The sequence below is a fragment of the Lolium rigidum genome, chromosome 2, assembly GCF_022539505.1.
Source record: "Lolium rigidum isolate FL_2022 chromosome 2, APGP_CSIRO_Lrig_0.1, whole genome shotgun sequence".
Lineage (NCBI taxonomy): Eukaryota > Viridiplantae > Streptophyta > Magnoliopsida > Poales > Poaceae > Lolium > Lolium rigidum.
Genome location: NC_061509.1, coordinates 762,708 through 782,007, shown reverse-complemented (window position 1 = coordinate 782,007; position 19,300 = coordinate 762,708). Strand labels below are relative to the sequence as shown.

Sequence of the window (19,300 nt, the reverse complement as noted above, 5' to 3'; positions counted from 1 at the left end):
TAACAAATAGAACAATGACTATTTAGTGATATTATTGTATAGTTAGTTACGATTGTTTATTCAAAATTATGAATAAGTATAAACTTTTATTATAAAATACAATGTTCCATCCGACGAATATTAGAATATTTAGAGTATAAATCTTAAAATATAGTATACCATGAGATGAATAGGATTTATGTCGTCACGTGATGCCTATTTGACTTATAGAAATTGTAGGCAAACAAATCCATGAGGCGTCTCTGTATTCTTTAGTCAGAGATGTTTCATCTTCTCTATCTTCATCCACTTATATGTATTGATGTTTGTTTCCCTCTTTCTTCGCTATATTGTTTGTCTCCATTTATGATATATATTCATTGAGGTAAACACTGTTATCATACTACTTCGCCTGCAAAATAAAGGATTTCACATATGCACATATGAAGGAAATAAGATGCAGTTTTAAGATGTCATGCGGTCATTAATATATATTTTACCGTTGGTTTAGTCACCTCGAAGTCGGAACACAAACGGTCGTTAATTCAGCTAGTGCAAATGTCCATGGAATCCTCTAGGTATTTCCTTCTGGTCAGGCGAAACCATGTCAAAAAAATAAAATTTCCTATTTTTGTAGCCAAACATCAGGGTGTATACTTCTATCTCTAGTACACAATGTACTAACCGACTGTGTGCCATGTTGGTAACGTGTTTGTTCTTGTCTAAGTTGTGTGGAGTGTTTCTAAAATAATAAGAGTTGTCCTGGTTTAGTAGCCATGACTCATGACACATAAATATTTTTGTTCTCTCTAAAGGTAAAAACAGAAAAATATGAATATTATTTTTTCTAGGGACAAGCTTTGCTTCATAGAAAACTAAAACCGAACACATTTCACCTAGCATCTTACATTCTCCAAAAGCGGCGACAACCTAGCATGTGCATCAATCGATGCAGACAGAGCTTTATTAAAAAGATTATTCAAAATCTTACAAAAGGTTTGGAACAAACATTGCAATCAGTAATTATTACAAATCATGGATCTAAGAGCGTGAAAACATTGATAATCTATCGGAGATCAGCAATAACGCACCACACCTTGTCATCAACATGTTAGCATGCGATCAAGCCACCCACCGAATTGGTTGTACATATCCCATGCAATCATTGCCAAGCGGTTGCACCCAATATCCATATCTTGACGCTACTCCAACGACTAGAGATAAGACCACATATGGATCTAGTGGGTATTCATAGGTATAACCGTGCAGAAATGATGGGAAACTCATTCTGGTGAAGATACAATCATTTCATACATGCCAAATCGCCAAATCCCACTCTATTAGGGGCTGTGTCTTTCTTTGTTACCCCATGCAACCAATTAACAAAAAGATATGTGATAATTGTGGGAGGACAAATATTAAAAGTCATGTGAACAATGCGCCAAATGACTTCAGTAAAAGGGCACATAATAAATAAATGTTGTATTGTTTCATCTTGATCATAAAAATAACATTTGTTACTTCCGTTCCAATTACGTTTAGCTAAATTATCTTTCGTAAGTATGCATTTTTGTAGAAAAAAACCACATAAAGATCTGAATCTTAAGTGGCACTTTTATTTTTCAAATGTATTTTCGAAGGAAACGAGTATGCTCATTAATCATATCAAGATACATTGATTTGATAGTGAACTTTCCTTTTGTAGTTATATTCCATTTAAAGACATCCTCTTGTGTCGATAAATGAACATGCATGAGTCGCTAAACTAAATGCTGCCATATTTCTCTCTTGTTACCGGACAAAGCCCTTCTCAAACCTATGTTTAGGGGGACCGTGGAGAGAATATTTGCTAAATTATCATTCTTACGATTTACTATATTGTACAGGGAGAGGTATTGTTCATCAAGAGGCTTACCCCCTAACCGAACATCTTCGTAGAACCTCATGTTCATCACATTGCCACATTCAAAGGAGCCTCAAGAAAAGAAATCAGTTTTGACATTCATGAGGCTTTTCCAGAAAGGCGAGTCGGTTGGTTTAGCTGATACCTGAGACAAAATTTTGGAGTGAAGCTAGGATAAAAGCTCTTGCCAAACTCCTCCTCATTCAAAGCTTAAATAGCCACTTGCTAAATAAATATTTATTCCTCAACTCTAAGACCTAAATTCCTAACCCGCCGTGTTCCTTAGATCTACATATCATATTCTTTTTAGTTAATCTATACTTTTTTGGGGGCGTCACTTTGCCAAAAGAAGTGGGATCTGAACTTGTCTAATCTCTTTCGCACCCCTTTAGGTATTTCAAGAAAGGATAACATGAACATAGGTAGATTTGTTAAGACATAATTGATAAGAATTAGGTGATCCCAATATGATAGAAGTTTTCCTAACCAACTTTTTTTTTTCACAAAGCCGTCTTCCACGGGTTTCCACTTGCTATTTTTCAGTCTCCGGAAGTGGATTTGAATTCCAAAGTATCTAAATAGGAGAGCTCCGGCCTCACAACCGAAAATAATTATGTAATCATTTTCTTTATCCTTTGTCTTTTCAAAATAAAAGATTTCACTCTTGTGCAAATCTATTTTAAGGCTGGATAATTGCTCAAATACGCAGTGGATAAACTACATATTAAGTGCTTATAAGCTTATTACTTCACTGCCACAAATGAGCCGTAGCACATTGGCTGCAGAATTTCATGATAAGAAAGCGATATTGTAGGCGCAAGCCTCAATCAGGAAACGCAGCATCTGCAGTTCATGGACCGACCGCCTCCCCTCTTCATCGGGAACATACATACACCAACTCAGCTCGGCGCTAGCTCAAGTTCATCGCAGCACCGGCGGGCGAGCGAGCCACCCGATGCAAGCTTCGGATCACCGGTACCACCTGCACTCCAGGATACTGGACGTGCTAATTAACATTGTCCAGGGCAGCATATAAGTTCATGATGATAGTCAAGATTATTGTCTCGCTGTTACAACCTGGTTCACTGGAATAAATGGAATGAATGCTGTTGAGGATCACGAGATTCGGCATAGCAAACCTTCAGTCACGTCTAACGTTCTCCAACAGCGCAAGGACCAAATCTCTGAAGGAAGAGAGCTATGCAAATTTGTTAGACAGCTGGAGCCTGAACTTTTTTTCGATAAAGGATGCTTTATTACTTTTGAAAAGCAATTACATTCATCCTCTGCATAACCAGGATGCACATAGCTATTTACGAGTCTTAAGGATGCACACAGCTGGAGCCTAAACTTGATCCTTACTTTCGTTAGTTTCTGATGAGATCCATGACTATGCAAATCTCTCTCTCAGGCTTTGGTGATGAAGAATTAATGGACTGAGACGAATTCGACTATTTATATTTCAGTTGGGATTGGCAGAACAGAACGGCTGAGAATTCCAATCAAATTTTCGGTTGCACCGGGATGAACATGAACTGCACTCCTAGTCTGTCTGCCGTCCGAACTCCAAACCCGGGTCTGGGTCAAACGCAGACATCGCCTGTTGGAATAAGCCACGCCTCATGGTAGCGACCGGCGTCAGCGCGCCCAGGTCGAGTCCGTGTGGCGTGTGCGTGTGTGCTGATCGTGCAGTCATGGAGCCGAGTCGTCGCGCGGAGCTGGCAACCAACAGAAGCTGCATGCAAAGGAGATCACGCCGAGTTTGTTGCTCGGGCCTGTGGACAAGCTGTTTGTGCGGATGTACGTGTGCCTGCATGTAGCTAGATTAGTTGGGTTAGTGGCCGGGCGTGGCGGCAGGTTAGTGCGTGCGTTGAGTCTCTCCTGTACTTAGCTATTTAAGTGTGAGTCTAGTGATAGGGAAAAGAAGCGAGAGGAGCAGATGAGGTAGTCTCCTGTGTAGTCTCCCACGTATGTGTGTGTGTAGAGTGAGCCAGAGATGAAATTTTGGCAAAAGAGACCATCTGTCCCAATGAATTGGCAAAAAAGACCACCTGCGAATTAAATTGACAAAAAAGACCACCTTCTCAGTGGCGGCAGCGCCCCCAGCTGACACGTGGAAACATGCCGTCAGAGTAGATGGCGGCATGGCTTGCCGTCGCCGGGCGTGGCGGCACGTTTGCCCGGCAGCGCCAGCCGTCAGACGACGTTAAACGGTGTGGGATTTGCCACCCCCGGGCGTGGCGGCAAGGCCACCTGTAGCGTGCCGCCCCTAGCCTTGGCGGCAGGACCGATCCTCTGGTCCCGACCAAGCTAGCTCACGGAGCTGTCTTTTTTTCACGCCCCAGCTTCACGTGGCTTCTACCACTGCTGCTGGCCTGCTGCTTTTTTTTTTTTTTTGATCTTGTAGTACTTTCTACTTGCTGTGTGCTAGCCTATAGGCTGAAAAAGATATGTGAGTATGAGAGCATCTCTAGTCGCCTACCTCAAATCGAATTTTCCAAATGATGCTGAATTAAGTGTTTGGGGGACGTGTTTTGTTCGTGCTGCGTTTGGGGGACGTCACTTCACAGTCGCATCCCCAAACGCCGTCCCCAAATGAATGTTTAGTGCATGAAAATAAAGGGTTTCGTTCAAATTTGATTATATATTACAAAGTTTGAATGAAAACGGCTAGATTTCATCTAAACCCTAGCCTACTGACCGCCCGGGTGCGTTCGACGGTCCTGCCCCGTCGTCGCCTCTCCATGCGTAGGGCGGTGGCCAGACGCCGCTGCACCAGCAGCACGTCGTCGCCTACCCTCCCCTGCTGCGTCGTCTGGAGGGAAAGCTCGACGGCGCGGTGAATCTGCGCCTCTTCGCGGGCACGTGCGGCATCCTGGAGCTTCTTCTCCAACTCGAAGGACTCAACGAGCGCGCGTTGCTGATCGGCCGTCTCGTCCGGGTGCGGCTCGCCATTGTCGGACCACTCGAACTCGTCGTCCTCCTGCTCCGTCTCCTCCACCTCCGCCTCGGCCTCCGTCTCCTCCTCCTACTCCATTCGCGCCTCCAGGCGCGCCGCCAACGCATCGGCCTCCGCACCAACGCATCCGCCCTCCTCCTCCAGGCCGCCTCCGTTGCCCCCAGCGCCGCCTCCCGCTGCTGACGCTCCTCCGCCGCCAGCTGCTGCTGGTGCTCCATCGCCTCCCGCCGCTGGCGCTCGATCGCCTCCCGTCGTTCACGGTATTGCGCATCCCGCTCCTCGCGCTGGCGCCAGCGCTCATCAGCCCACCGCTGGCCAATCTCCTCCGTCCGGCGCCGCCAAGCCTCTTCTGCCGTGGCGGCGTCGAACGTCGCAATGGTGTCCGCCAGCGCCTCCTCCTCCCACGCCGCGTTCTCGTCAGCTGCGGGGTCTCCCGCTGCTGCCGCCACCACCGCCGCCTCATGCTGCTGACGGGCCCGCTGCTCGAGTGCCTCCCGCCGCTGCCGCCGCCCTTCACGCCAAACCAAATCCCCGCGCCGCCGCCGCTCTTCTTGGACGGCGGCGGAGACGTCGAACTGCGAATCCGGTGGTGGAGGTGGTGGTGGAGGAGATGGCGGTGGAGGGAACTGGCCATCACCGGGGCGGTTCATCATTGCGCAGTGGTGGTGGAGGAGACAGCAGTGGAGCGACGAGGGCTTGTGGCGGAGAAAGGGGTGCCGGTGGCTGTGGTGGCTGCCATTGAGCCGGGAGCTTTTATAGACGCCGGCGTCGGGAAGAAAGCGCGGAAAGAGGCGAGAAGCGGCGGGAAGAAAGCGCGGGAACGCGGAGAGGCGTGCGAACGCCGGCGACGCGTGGAGGTTGCGCAGCACCGACGAGACGTCTCGCCTGCCCCTCCGTCGCTATTAAGGCAAAGCTGCGATGCTTCGGTCGTGTGTCACTGCGCGCGAGTAACTTCCGCCGCGAGGTAGGCGACGGTTAGGTACAAACTTGAATGTGTCGCTGACGCGTCAGCCCTGCCACTCCCCGCCTCGCTTTTCGTTGTGTCCGGCGTGTCCAAAGCGTCCCCTGTGTAGCGGGGACGGCCTCGGGGCGCCGGACACCGTATCGGACCGCTAAAAAAATGTTAGTGCTAAAACTGTTGTTTTTTGTTGTAAAATACCATTTTTTTATTAAATCACTTGTTTTGTTAGATATTCTAGTAGATACTATTGCTATATTCGTATAATTAAGTGTGGAGCTAGCTATGCAAAGAGTAGTACTAGCAGGTACCAAATGTGGAGCCCACCCATGTAAACACTGCCATGCACAGTGAAGCTTGTGCACTCGACGTGAGATCGTGAGGCATGCAACAGCTAGCTCCCAACTTTAATTAGGCATCACACACTACATGCACAGGGCGCGACCAGAGGAAACTAGCAAGAGACGCGACGTGGAGGGAGGAGGATCCTGCCGCCAAAATAGAGGCGGCACGCTTCACGTGGCCTTGCCACCACCGGGGGCGGCAGGTCCCACACCGTTTAACGGTGGCTGACGGATGGCGCTGGCTGGCAAACGTGCCGCCACACCTGCTGACGGCTAGCCCTGCCGCCATCTACTCCGGCGGCACGTTTCCACGTGTCAGCTGGGGGCGCTGCCGCCACTGAGAATGTGGTCTTTTTTGTCAATTTAATTCATAGGTGGTTCTTTTTGCCAATTCTTTGAGGCAGGTGGTCTCTTTTGTCAAAATTTCAGCCAGAGATGTAGTCTCGCCGCGGCTGTGGTGTGTGCCCGGCCGGCCGGCAGGAGAGCTCCCTGGGTAGTTGCGTGAGTACCTCTATGTATGTGTGCTTGAGAGGAACAAGAGTAGGGTGTATGTGCGCCCACGGCGGCGTTCGTGCGCCGGCCGGAAAAATCTATGTGTCTTTCTTCTTCTACCTTCGTCTGTTCGAGAAAGAGAGAGAGCGGCACCGGCGTTTGTCGCCGGAGGGCTGGTTCGGCGTGTGTCGCCGAGGCCAGCCCCAACATCGCCCTGTCTCCTTCCTACAAAAATTTCTCGATCGCGCCTTCTTCCTCTTCGTACGACTTCTCCCAAACTAAAACCCGAGCAAGAAAAACAAAACAGTCTGCTCCGGTCGAGGCGAGACAATCCGCGGCATCGCCCCAACCCCAACCCCGACCGAGCAAGACAAGCGAAGCGCGCGGCCATGGGGGGCATAACGTCCACCACGCGCCGCACCGAGCTGACGGCGATGAATTTCTGCTACCACGACGACCTGATCCCAAAGACGGAGGAGGGCTGCAACGTGGCCGCGAAGAAGGTGCACGGCTCTCACGTGTTCGAGATCTCAGGATACAGCCTGCACAGGGAGCTACCCGACGGAGACTGCAGCCGCGCAATGTCGGCCGTGTTCACCGTCGGCGGTTTCGACTGGGTAATCGTCGTCTTGACCGGGGGATTACAGGGTCGTGTAAAGGAATTCCCTGCGCTGAGCGCGTTCCTCCAATTAATGAGCGAGGACGAGGGCACCAGGGTGAGGGCGTCCTTCCACATCAGTCTCGTGGACGTCACCGGATCCGCGCCGCCGCATACGATGGTAGGGACGAACGAATTCGACACCGAACCCGAAAGAAGCCAGTGCTCAGGTCGCCTCGACTTCAAGCTAAAGAGCGAGCTCGAGGCGTCGCCTTACCTTCACGACGATCGCCTCACCATCGAGTGCGGCATCACCATTGAGTGCGTCATCACCGCCGGTCAAAAGGATGTGAGATCCTTCGCCGAGTTGCCGCCGGCCGACATTACGGTCTTCACAGAGCACACCGACGTGATTTTCGAGGTTGAGGGAGAGGATTTTCCTGCCCACAGAAGGGTGCTCGCGATGCGGTCGCCTGTCTTCAAAGCCGAGCTATATGGGGCGATGAGGGAACACGATATGGATCGGATTACCATCGCTGACATTCAACCCGCTGTCTTTGAGGCCCTCCTTAATTTCGTCTACACCGATTCACTGCCTGCCGTGGAAGATCTTGGCCGGACCGACTACGTCGAGACTATCCGGCATTTGCTCGTCGCCGCAGATCGCTATGCCATAGACACGCTCAAGAGTATATGCGAAGGCATCCTTTCCGAGAATATTGATGTGAAGACCGTGCTGGCTACGCTGGCTTTGGCTGATCAGCATCATTGTGATGTGCTAAATGAGGCTTGCCTTCGGTTTATTGCCTCTTTAGGTAGTAGAGTGCAAATCGAGGCGTTAATGGCAAGCCAAGAGTATGCTGAGCTCAAAGCAAACTGCCCTTTGGCTTTAGTGGAACTATGGGAGAAGATATGTAGCCTTGGCAGCAGATCAAAGTCTTCGTTCCACTTTGGTTGTTCACTCGCATAAATATATAGATTGCTAGCTACTTTATTAATATGTGCCTTGTTTGAGTAAATATATCTCGTGTTTTCACTTTTCAGGAGAAAAATAGTCTTGCATACAAATGATTCGATACTAGTATAAATGTTATCCTTTCGATTTCCATTTGAACGTGACGTATATGTTATTCAAATTTCAAGAAAATATTCAAATATTATTGACGTATATGTTATTTGGACGTTGATTTATTTCCATGTGAAATGCAGCTCTATACCTACATAGCTATAAAAATCATGGAAAAAAATAGCGCGCTATCCCAACGCTAATAGCACGCTATAGCATATCTGGAGAGCCGACGCTACGCTATTTCGGTGCTATAGCGCGCTATTCGCGTTAATAGCACGCTATAACATGCTAATAGCGTATTTTTAGACCCACGCTATTTTGTTATAGCGCGCTATTTTTTTCCTTGATAAAAATACTAACTCTATTACGAAATATAAGCCGTTTAAGAAAGCTAAACTAGCTTTCGAAAAAGGCTTATATATTATATTAAAATGGATGTAATACATTTTAGTATTATTTCTAAGAATTAAACGGTTCCAATACATACGAAATCTCCAGACGTTGAATATTATACTTGGAGCATGTAGATTTTTAAAAATTCATTACTAGCACACGTGTACCGACATGCATGTCATCTACTACTAAAATCATAATATGCCTTCTGTGGCACAATAAGGGAGCCTAATAAGTGAAAAAATGTTTGGTTCTATTTTCATTCCTTGGAAGCTCACTGCCCATGACACTAGCTTCTGTTTCAGCTTTGACTATCTGAGAACCAAAAAATGACTTAATAAAACAAGAATATTCTTTATATCAAGGTCGAGGTCCTACCATCGCATAGAAGATTTTTCGGTGAGCTATTGACTACAAGAGAATCAAAGAAATACAGCCAAAGATCCAGAAACATATTCTTGGCTCCAAGGGATCCAAGTGTTGGGTAGGGAATAGGCGGAGAGGAGTGCCCCCTCCGCAAAGCGAGCAGGTGGGTTGCGGAAGTGGTGGCTGACATAGTTCACTGTGTGCACCCTAGGGGGGCAGATTTTAGTCTCTCCTCGGGAGTTCAATTATTTATACTAAACTTTTTTATTTCGTCATAACTCATCAGTATTAAAAGATATATTGGATGTTATTCTTGGCACATCTTTCACTTACTACCTTTAACTTAATACATATATCAAGTATATCAAGATACACATTTTCATATAGTTGCTTCACGATATATAGGTACATTTTGTTTTTGCAATTTTCTAGTTGTGAATTCAAACTATGTCACAATTTTTGCTCAAAAAATATTTATTGATTTTTTAAATCTTGCTTGGTATGTCTGAGATAATATATATTTAAAATTGGGTCTCCAATTCTATGTAAGCACTACAACCACATTACTCAACAATTAATGTATGCCTCTCAATGTGGAAAATATTTTCTGCTCATACAACAGGTTTTCAAAAGATATCCCAAGGGGTATAGGGTAAGGTAAGGACATCTCTATTCAATAAACCGACTCTTGAAGGGAAGATAGGGCATCTCCTAAATAAATGTGATTATATGTATATATTTTCGTACTGCCTTTAAATATCTATCAGCTTGGTAGAGTATTTCGGAGTGTATGAATCTAGAAAAGAATTTGGCTCATGTAAGTTTGTGGGCTACGGTCTCCTAATTTAACATTTATTAAGTATCAACAATGGTTTGCCTCTTGAATGCTCCCTTTGTCATCCTTTTATTAGTGTTCATTGTTTCTTGTTAAAGAACATAAACACTTGGAGTTTTTTTATAAATTATAAAAGTTTATTTGTTCCATTGATTACATATATTAAGAAATAGTAAAATTTCAACATTACACGTCCATTAGAGAGATACCTACAACTTGGCCTCTAGCCAACTCACTAAACCTCTAATTCTGAAACGGGATTGGGGCCTTCCTCCAATAAATGAGCGAGGACGAGGACACCAGGGTGAGGGAGTCCTTTCACATAAATCTCGTGGACGTCACCGGATCTGCGCCGCCGTATACCACGGTTGGAACTAACGAATTCGACCCCGAACCCGAAAGAAGCGGGTGCTCCGGTTGCATCGACTTCAAGCTAAAGAGAAATCTTGAGGCGTCGCCTTACCTTCACGAGGATAGCCTCACCGTCGAGTGCGGCATCACCATTGAGTGCTTCATCACCGCCGTTGACAAGGATGTGAAATCCTTCGCCAAGCTGCCGCCGTCCGACATCATAGTCTTCACAGAGCACACCGACGTGATTTTCGAGGATGTTATCTGATGGAATTTAGTGACCGTTCTGAGCTTATAAATCATATGTTAGAGTTAAGCTCCAGAAAACGCATTTTTTTTCTCGAAATGGGAGCATAGCCCCAGCCTCTACATCCAAAGGATGCACACAACTTCTTTTTATTAGATTATTCACAAAGCCTTACAAGGGAGATACAAAGATCAACTCGAAGCCGGATCTAGTTATTAGTTAATGTTAATTTGCTCTGGTCTCCTTTGAGGCTTTGACTTTTCGATGTTATTTGCCGCGGATCATAATCTTACTCATAAGTCATAACCCCTTTTATTCAGCAATGTTGCAGCCTAAGAGCAATCTTTACCCTACACTTGCTTGTTTGGAGTGGTGCAATTGTATTTGTACCCCTTCCATCATGTTGCAAGTTTACACCCTTGAGCTGGCAATTAGAGACTTCAAAGATGGAAAACGTAATTATATTTTCAACCGGGAGATGGCAGATCCTTTGACTATTGTATAACACAGTGCACTCCATCTCTTCTCCAGTGTTTTCATTCACAAAGCAAGCAAAGAAGGGTGAAAAGTGAAAACTATAAGCATATTGATTTATTTTGCAGGGTGTTTTAGCTGCTGCCAACGCTGAGCCCTCGTAGAGCAATCAGTCGTACTATCTTGTTCGAGTTTGACCTGAAGATGAAGAGAACAGGTGACGGCCTCGATGTTTACCAGCAGCTGATCCAAGGAGAATCAGAGCACCCAACCGGCGGGCTCCCATGGTCGAGAGTTAACGAGCTGTCCATTTTTTTTTTACGGAACAAGCTGCTGTCCATTGTTGACAGCCACTCTTTCCCAATGATGCAAGTGAAGCTAGCCATGATCATGGATGGCATTGAGGCCACCATTCAGCTCTGGCCACTCAGAGCATCTCCAGCCGCGTCCCCCAAAGCGTCCCCCAAACCGCGCCGGATTGAGCGTTTGGGGGACGTGTTTTGTTCGTGCCGCGTTTGGGGGACGTCGCTCCCCAGCCGCGTCCCCCAAACGTCTCCCCCAATTAGAAATTCAAAAAGTTGCATTCAAAAGAGATCGTTCCCGCCGAATCGTCGCGATCAGAGTAGCGGCGATCAAAGTACTGGACGCGCGATCATATTACAGACCGATGGTGCATGCTAATTAGAAGAAGGGGTTGGTCGACGGCGACGTATCCTGAGTCGACGCAGGCCCATCGATCACGATGACCTCGTCGCGATCTGGCCGTTTCTCTGCATGCTCCGTCTGCTCCGTCGCCGACGCAGAGGCCGACGCATGTGTAGCAGTAGAAGACGCGTCAGCCGGCTCTTGCTGCGCCGCCGCTGCCGCTGCCGCTGCCAGGGCCGCCGCGTCGGCGGCAGCGTCGGCCGCCGCCAGTTTGGCTTCGATGTCGTCGAGGATCTGGCCTTTGAAGAAGTTGTGCGCCGCTCGCGTCCGGGGAGACATTCCCTCTGTCAACGTTCTCAGCAGGGACATGTCGTCCCTGCGTTTCTTGAGCTCGAATTTCTCCTCTTGCCTCTTGAGCAGCTCGGCCCACCTTTGGTCGGTCTTCTTGTCACGGGAGAGAAAGGTCGAGGAGACGTCGGCGAGGCATTTCGTGATCGACGCCTGCGTCTTCTCAGACGACGCGGCGTCGGCCAAGGCGGCCTTGGCAGCCTTGTTGCCAGTAGGACGCCCTGCCGACGTTGCCAGCGGCTTGTCCAGATCAATGGCGTCCTTCCCCTTGGACAGCGACAAGCGCGTCAACCGCCATTTCTCGTTCAATTTGAGCTTGCTATAGCAATGCATGAGCACGAACGACCTGTGACCTTCCGAGTTCTTCCGGTACATAGCCATGGCCCTATCAAACTAACCAAAGGAAGCAGATTCATTTCATCGAACACAATGTAGGCGCTACAGATTATGGAAGAAAGAGTCATACCAGTTGGGCGACGTCGGCGCCGCTGTTGCCTCTGGTCTCTAAGTCGTGATTGTACCCATGGAAGGAGTTCACCGACGCCTGGATGATGGCCCATCGCGTCGACATTGCCTTTTGGCTCCTCTTCATTGTCACTTTGTTGTAGTCGCTGTTGATGAGCTTGCGCTCATCGAACTCGGCATTGATCCTCGCCCAGTACTTCCCGTACTTTTGGTTGGCGCCGATGATGGAGTCATGGCTCACCTGCGCCCACGACTCGCACAGACAAAGATCCTCCAAAACCGTCCACTTGGGGCCTCGTGTGCCCGACGCCTTCTTCTTCTTCTTCTTCTTCTTCTTCTTCTTCCTCACGCCGTCCGCGTCTACCTCCACGAGATCGTCGTCACCGGCACCCTCTTCGTCCTCTTCCTCGCAGCCCTCTTCGTCCTCGTCGTCGTCCTCCACCCCCTCGTCTTCCTCGTCCTCCTCCTCCTCAACCCCGTCCTCCTCCTCCTCAGCACCGGCGCTCTCGAATTCGAGCGGACCCATGCGGCCAGTGAAAGGCTCGCCGTCCGGACCGGGTCCTGGCTCGCACTGCTCGTACGCTGGGGAGTAGAGGTTGTTGGGGTTGAAGCCGCCATGCGGCAGCGCTGAAAGAACACAGATGTCACCTAGAGGGGGGGGGGGTGAATAGGCGATTTAAAACTTTTACGAGATGGGCTTAACAAATGCGGAATAAAACTAGCGTTTACTTTGACAAGCCCAAAGCCTATATATACTATGGTTCACCTATGTGCACCAACAACTTATGCTAAGCAATATAAGCAACTAGGTGATAGCAAGATATATAACTTCAAGCACGATGGCTATCACAAAGTAAAGTGCATAAGTAAAGAGCTCGGGTATAGGAATAACCGAAGTGACGCGGAGACAACGATGTATCCCGAAGTTCACACTCTTGCGAGTGCTACTCTCCGTTGGAGCGGTGTGGAGGACAAGTCACTCCAAATGCACGAGGGCCACCGTATTCTCCTCGAGAATTCCCACCAAAAGGGATGTCCTCGATCCACTATGGAACCTTAGGGAGGTCACCGAACCCGCACAAAGCTTGGGGCTATCTCCACAACTTAATTGGAGGCTCCCAATAAATTGCCACTAAGGCCTTGCCCTTGAAGAATCTCCACAACTTAATTGGAGTTCCCAAGAACACCACTAAGATGCCACAAAGGCCTTGCCCTTGAAGAATCTCCACAACTTAATTGGAGTCCCCAAGAACACCACTAAGATGCCACAAAGGCCTTGCCCTTGAAGAATCTCCACAACTTAATTGGAGTCCCCAAGAACACCACTAAGATGCCACAAAGGCCTAGAATCCGTCTAGGGTTCCAAGAACCCAAGAGTAACAACCTTCTTGCTTTCACTTCCACGAATCACCGTGGAAAGCTCAAACCGATGCACCAAATGCAATGGCAAGAACACCATAAATATGCTCAAGTACTTCTCTCTCAAATTCCAACAAAGCTACAAAAGCTATTGGGGGAATAAGAGAGGAAGAACAAAATAAGAGGAGGAACACCAAATTTCTCCAAGATCTAGATCTAGTGGATTCCCCTCACAAAGAGAGGGATTTGATTGGTCAAGATGTAGATCTAGATCTCCTCTCTCTTTTCCCTCAAGAATATGCAAGAATCATGGGAGGAATCAAGAACTAGGGCAAGCTTTGAAGGACAACAATGGAGGGGAGAGAGAGAGAGAGTGAACCAACCAGCCCAAGGAGGAAGAAAGGGTGCTTAAATACCCCTCCCATCGAAATATGACCGTTTGGGTATGGTCAGGCCGGATTTTCCGGGCCGGATATTTGTAAAATATCCGGGCCCCGAAAAACGGCTAAGGACCAGAAAAAACATGCCCCTGGATGGGGGCCGGATATTTGGCCGGATTTTTCGGGGGGGGGGGGGGGGGTTATCTGCCCCAAACTTGGGCCGGAATATCCGCCCCCCTAAAAACTGGCAGAAACATCAAACTGAAACGGGCATAACTTTAGCATCCGGACTCCGATTTTGATGATCTTGGGCTTGTTTTAAAGCTAGGAACAAGCTCTACAAGATCATGCAGGGAACCATCATAATCCAACAATTTAGGATAGAAACAAATGATGAAAGGTTTGACCTATCTAAAAAAGACATACCGGTAAAAACCTCCAACCTTGAAAATGCAACAAGTTACCCGTGCAAAAACCATTCTTGATGAACTAGAGCTTGTCATGAGAATAAGCACAAGCTCTAAAACATCACATGGATAAGATCCAAATAACAACCAAGAAAGATGATGCAAGGATGCAAAGGTTTGAGCTCTCCGAAGGATACGATCGAGTTACTCACTCGAGAGCCCTCTTGATAGTACGGCAAGTAAACTATAAACCGGTCTCCAACTACACTATGAGACCGGTGAGAAAGAAACCCTATCAAGAGCAAACCTTATACTTGCGCATTCCACTTGAGCTCGATGATGACGATCTTGACCGCAACAAGATGGAACACCTTTCTTGATTGTGCTTGCTTGACGAAGTCTTGTGGATTGCTCCCCCATAATCCACCATGGGAGAGCTTCTTCTTTGGCGCATCTTCACATATCCATGATCACCATACGGATGGCAAGAGTCAAGGAAAGGATCTGTTCGAGATGGCTCATCTTGAACTTACACTTCATTTCTTCATGGCAAGTTTCAAGCTTATGATCTCTTCGAGTTGGCTCATCTTGAGCTTGCACTTCATTTCGTTGATGTCTTAAAGTTAACCTTGAGAGCTCACTTCATCTTCATCTTCAAGACATACTTGACACTTGATCTTCTTCATTTGCTCCTTATTGCAATCTTGAAGCCAACATATGGTTCAAGCATTGCCTATGAACAACTCCTACAAATATAACTCAATGCAAACATTAGTCCATAGGGATTGTCATTAATTACCAAAACCACACATGGGGGCTCCATGCACTTTCAAGCGCATCCTGGTAGTGGGGCGAAAAATTAGGCGTCACGCACCCGGGAGTGGCGGAGGGGCCATCGTTGTAGAAGGCGGATGACGACGGAGAGATCCCTCCCGGAACATACGTCGGCACCGACGTACTCCATGGGCTCGCGTTGGCGGCGGCAATACAACCGGCCATTATGTGCTGGTGCTAGCGCGCCGCCAGAGCCTTCTTCTCCTGCTCCGCCGCTCTCCGTCCTTTCCGCTCCGCCGTCGATAGCTTCCGGCGCAGACAATCTTGCTGCCATTGATCGTCGGTCCATCCTTCCGGCTTCTTCTTCGGAGCCGGCGCCTTCCGCGGCTTCGCGAACGACGCTTTCACCCCTTTCGTCCCATTGCCCGGTGGCTTCTTGGCCGCTTTCTTGGCCATCTTCTTGGGGGCTGTCGGCGGCGCCATGGGGAGAGGGTAGCGGCGGCGGGTGGACGGCGGGAGGGAGAAAGAAATCGGCAGGATATGAGAAATGAATCGGCGGCGGGATATGTGTTGGGAGGCCAGAAATGCGCGGCGGGATAGGCGCGATTTGGAGGGAGGGGCAGGATTTGGCGGGAGTGGGAGACCTGAGTCGCTGACGAGTCGGGCCCGCGTCAGTTCGCCTCGCTTTTCGTTGTGTCCGGCGTGCCCGGAGCGTCCCCTGCGGGACGGGGACGGGCTCGGGGCGCCGGACACCGTATCAGACCGCGCCGGACAAAAATGGGCTTTGGAGGACGCGGCTGGAACGATTTTTTGTCCAGGGCGCCCCAAATTGATTTAGGGGACACGGCTGGAGATGCTCTCGCACTACCTTTCCAGGGCATCAACCTGCGTTGCGTGCCTGCGTGGCGTGGACTGGCAGGATAGGTGATGATATCGTACTCTTCGAAGACAGATATGGCAGCATGGAGATCCACTTGGAAGGTGCCTATGGCGGTCTGACGAAGAGATGGAGTATCGGTTTTGTGGCCAAGTTCCACGCAGTCCCCTTTCAAAAAAAAAAAGTTCCATGCAGTGTTCTCTAAAGTGGTGGATCTCTCGTTTGCGCAGGTTTCACTGAGTGTTGCCTGGTCCATGTCGAGCATCACCGTACCTACGGTCCACGGTGTCCACCTGACCTTTGACTAGAGTGTTTAGTTGTTCTATCAGAATCTAGTACGGAGTAGTACAATATATGAAATGAAACTAGTCGTTGCCAAAAGAGCAAAATCTGTAGCGTTGCTCCCTCAACATGTCAGGTTAGAGCATCTCCACCGACCGCCCCTAAATAGGCGTCGGCAGGAGCGCCGGCAACTCCGTTTGGGGGTCGTCGACCCAAACCGGTGGCCCCGATATATTTAGAAAATCATATTCAAATGTTGAAAACGATATTTATATGAAGTTCGAACGAAATTTGTACAAATTTAACGCGAATTCAAACTAAAAAACTAAAAATAAACATCTAGCACTGCGGGGAGTTGAAGGCGCTGAAGTCTAGTTCGTCGCTGCTGGACGTCCCGAAGGACCAGCTGTCGGCGTCGTCGGCCTACTCCTCGTCGGCCTTCTCCTCCGTTGGCGCCGGCAGCTCCGATGGTCCGGCGAGGTCGACGTAATTGACGCCGTGGTCCCTGGCGGACCACACTGCCGCGGGTCGATCGCGATATGCCGGTAGTCTTCATCGACGGAGCGGCCAACAATGTACTGCACGGCAGGGAACTCCTCCTCGTTGCCGTCGCCACGGAGGGCTGCCTGCGCCTCGGCCTCCTTCTCGCACCATTTCTTCTTCGCCGGCGGAAGTGGTGGCGAGGCGTCCTCCTCCTTGACGCGGGAGCAGCGGCCCAACCCTGTCGTCCGACGAGCCGGAGCATAGGTCACGCGCCTCGCGTCGTCGCGGATGACGACGCCTCCGGAAGGAGGCGCGGCCGAGCGCGTGCGCGCGGCGGCAGACGATCCGGTGCGTGAGGTTCCGGATGCCGTGGTCCGTTCCTGCGCCCTCTCTGCGTGGTAGGCAGCGGCGCCATGTTCACCGCCTGCGGGAAATATACTGGCTCCCGTTAAAATAGGCATCCCTAATGGGCCTGCCGAAGATGGTACCCGGGATTTACTGAAGGCCCATGACTCGAAGAATATAAAGCCCGGAAGCCCAATAAGGTGTCGATATAGAAGATAGAGTTGTATTAGGACTAAAGACTTGTAACTATACGGGACAAACTCAAAGAATCTCCTGCTGTTTGTAACTTGTACATCACGATACTCTCGGCTCCGCCTCCTATATAAGGGGGAGTCGAGGGAGAAAGAAAGCATCGATTAATTGTCAACATAACCCTAGTTTTCTAGCAGTCGAGTACTTTTCCGGCTGAACCCTCGAGATCTACTTGCCCTCTACTTCCCCGAAACCCTAGTCTACAATCCGTAGGCATTGACAAGTCGATACCTTGTCACCCGTTGCCCGCGGACGCGTGGCCGGAAGCCGTACTCGCGGAGCGTGTCATCGATGGAGCGGCCGTACCACCAGGCACGGCGGCCGACGTTGTTGAAGCGGCCGCCCGAGGGGTTGTCCGTCCGCGCGATCTCGACGGCGCGCTCGTGCTCGAAGCGCCCTGCCCAGGACGGGCTGTCGACGGCGTTCTCCCGCAGGCTCCTCTCCTTCGGCGTCATCTCGGCCCGCCATTCATGGTGAGGGCCCGCGTCTGTGGTCCTCGCGGTGGCGGCGACGGCACGGCGAAGCCGCCGTTGGAGACGTGCCAGTCGTGCGGCAACTTGTACTGTACTGGCACGGGGATGCGGTGCCAGTACAGCACGTCGGCCTCGTCGAACGTCAGGTGCGTCGAGCGGAGCTTGCCGCTGTTGCTGCCGCCGGCCTGGTCGTTATGCGCCATCGCGTCGGCGGGGTGCGTGTGGGTGGTGGTTCGCGTGGAGATTGAGGACGGCGGCGGCTAGGATTGGACGGCGGGGAAAAGGGAGAAGTGCGCGCCGGTGGGGTTTTATGGGAGGCGGCCGACGCGCATTGAAGGCGTGTGGGTAAGGTAGCTGGACGCCGCGTGTTCAGTCGCCGCCCTCGCCGTTTAGGTTTCCGCGCGGGAGGCTACTAACTCTGATGACCAACCTCCCCGCGTCGTTTCCGATGCGAATCGCCGCGTCCCCTCGCTGACAAGGCGCCCCCACCTGTGAAAACCGTCGTTCCGCGAGGCGCCGGCGCGCCCGATTCGCGCCCTTGGCGAAGGGGCCGGCACGGGGTTGCCGGCGATTCTATTGGGCTCCAAAATTGGCCGGCGCCGTTTGGGGCGCGCCGGTGCGAGCTCATTTTCGCTCCCGGCCCCCAAATTGCTATCGGGACAACCGATGGAGATGCTCTTAGCATAGGTTGCAATCAGGTCTACAAATAGGATGTTGTGGTGGATGATACATCTAAAGGTATAATAGATGCCCCCCATAGGGTGTCTCACAACGATTTGAGAACGTGGACCGTCGGATCTTTTCATCGGTGCATCTCGTCCATTCGTTTTGGGCACTCCTCTCACTAGCTAACCCCATGCAATGGCAAATTGTTGCCCGCCTCCGGCTGCATGTGGGCCCCACCTTTGCCGGCCCCGCATATCAGCCACTGCGACTAGGATCTCTGTCAGTGCACATTGGCGTCGGGCAGTGGATCTCCACCCCGCAGGGGTATTTTCGGTATTTCGCGCGGCCTGGTATAAAAGCGAGCCCCCAGGGCAAAAAAAACCCTAGCCGCCTCGCGCCCCCGCCTGCCCTCATCGCCCGCCGCCGCCTCTAGCTGCCGCCCCGCCCCCGCCCTTGCCCCGTTGTCGTCGCCGGCCGCCGCCTCCAGCCGTGGCGCTTCGAGCCGCCTCCAGCCCTGCTCCCTCGCTCCCCAGGTCGCCGCCTCGAGCCGCCGGACAACACGAGCGCAGGCCGCTG

At 50.2% G+C, this 19,300-nt stretch overlaps 1 protein-coding gene across 1 annotated transcript; it reads left to right on the top strand.

Moving 5' to 3' along the window:
* Positions 1-7,024: 7,024 nt before the first annotated feature.
* On the top strand, positions 7,025-8,203 carry LOC124685804 (BTB/POZ and MATH domain-containing protein 2-like). Its single transcript, XM_047219838.1, has one exon. It carries the CDS (start codon positions 7,025-7,027, stop codon positions 8,201-8,203), a length of 1,179 nt encoding a protein of 392 aa, XP_047075794.1.
* Positions 8,204-19,300: the final 11,097 nt, after the last annotated feature.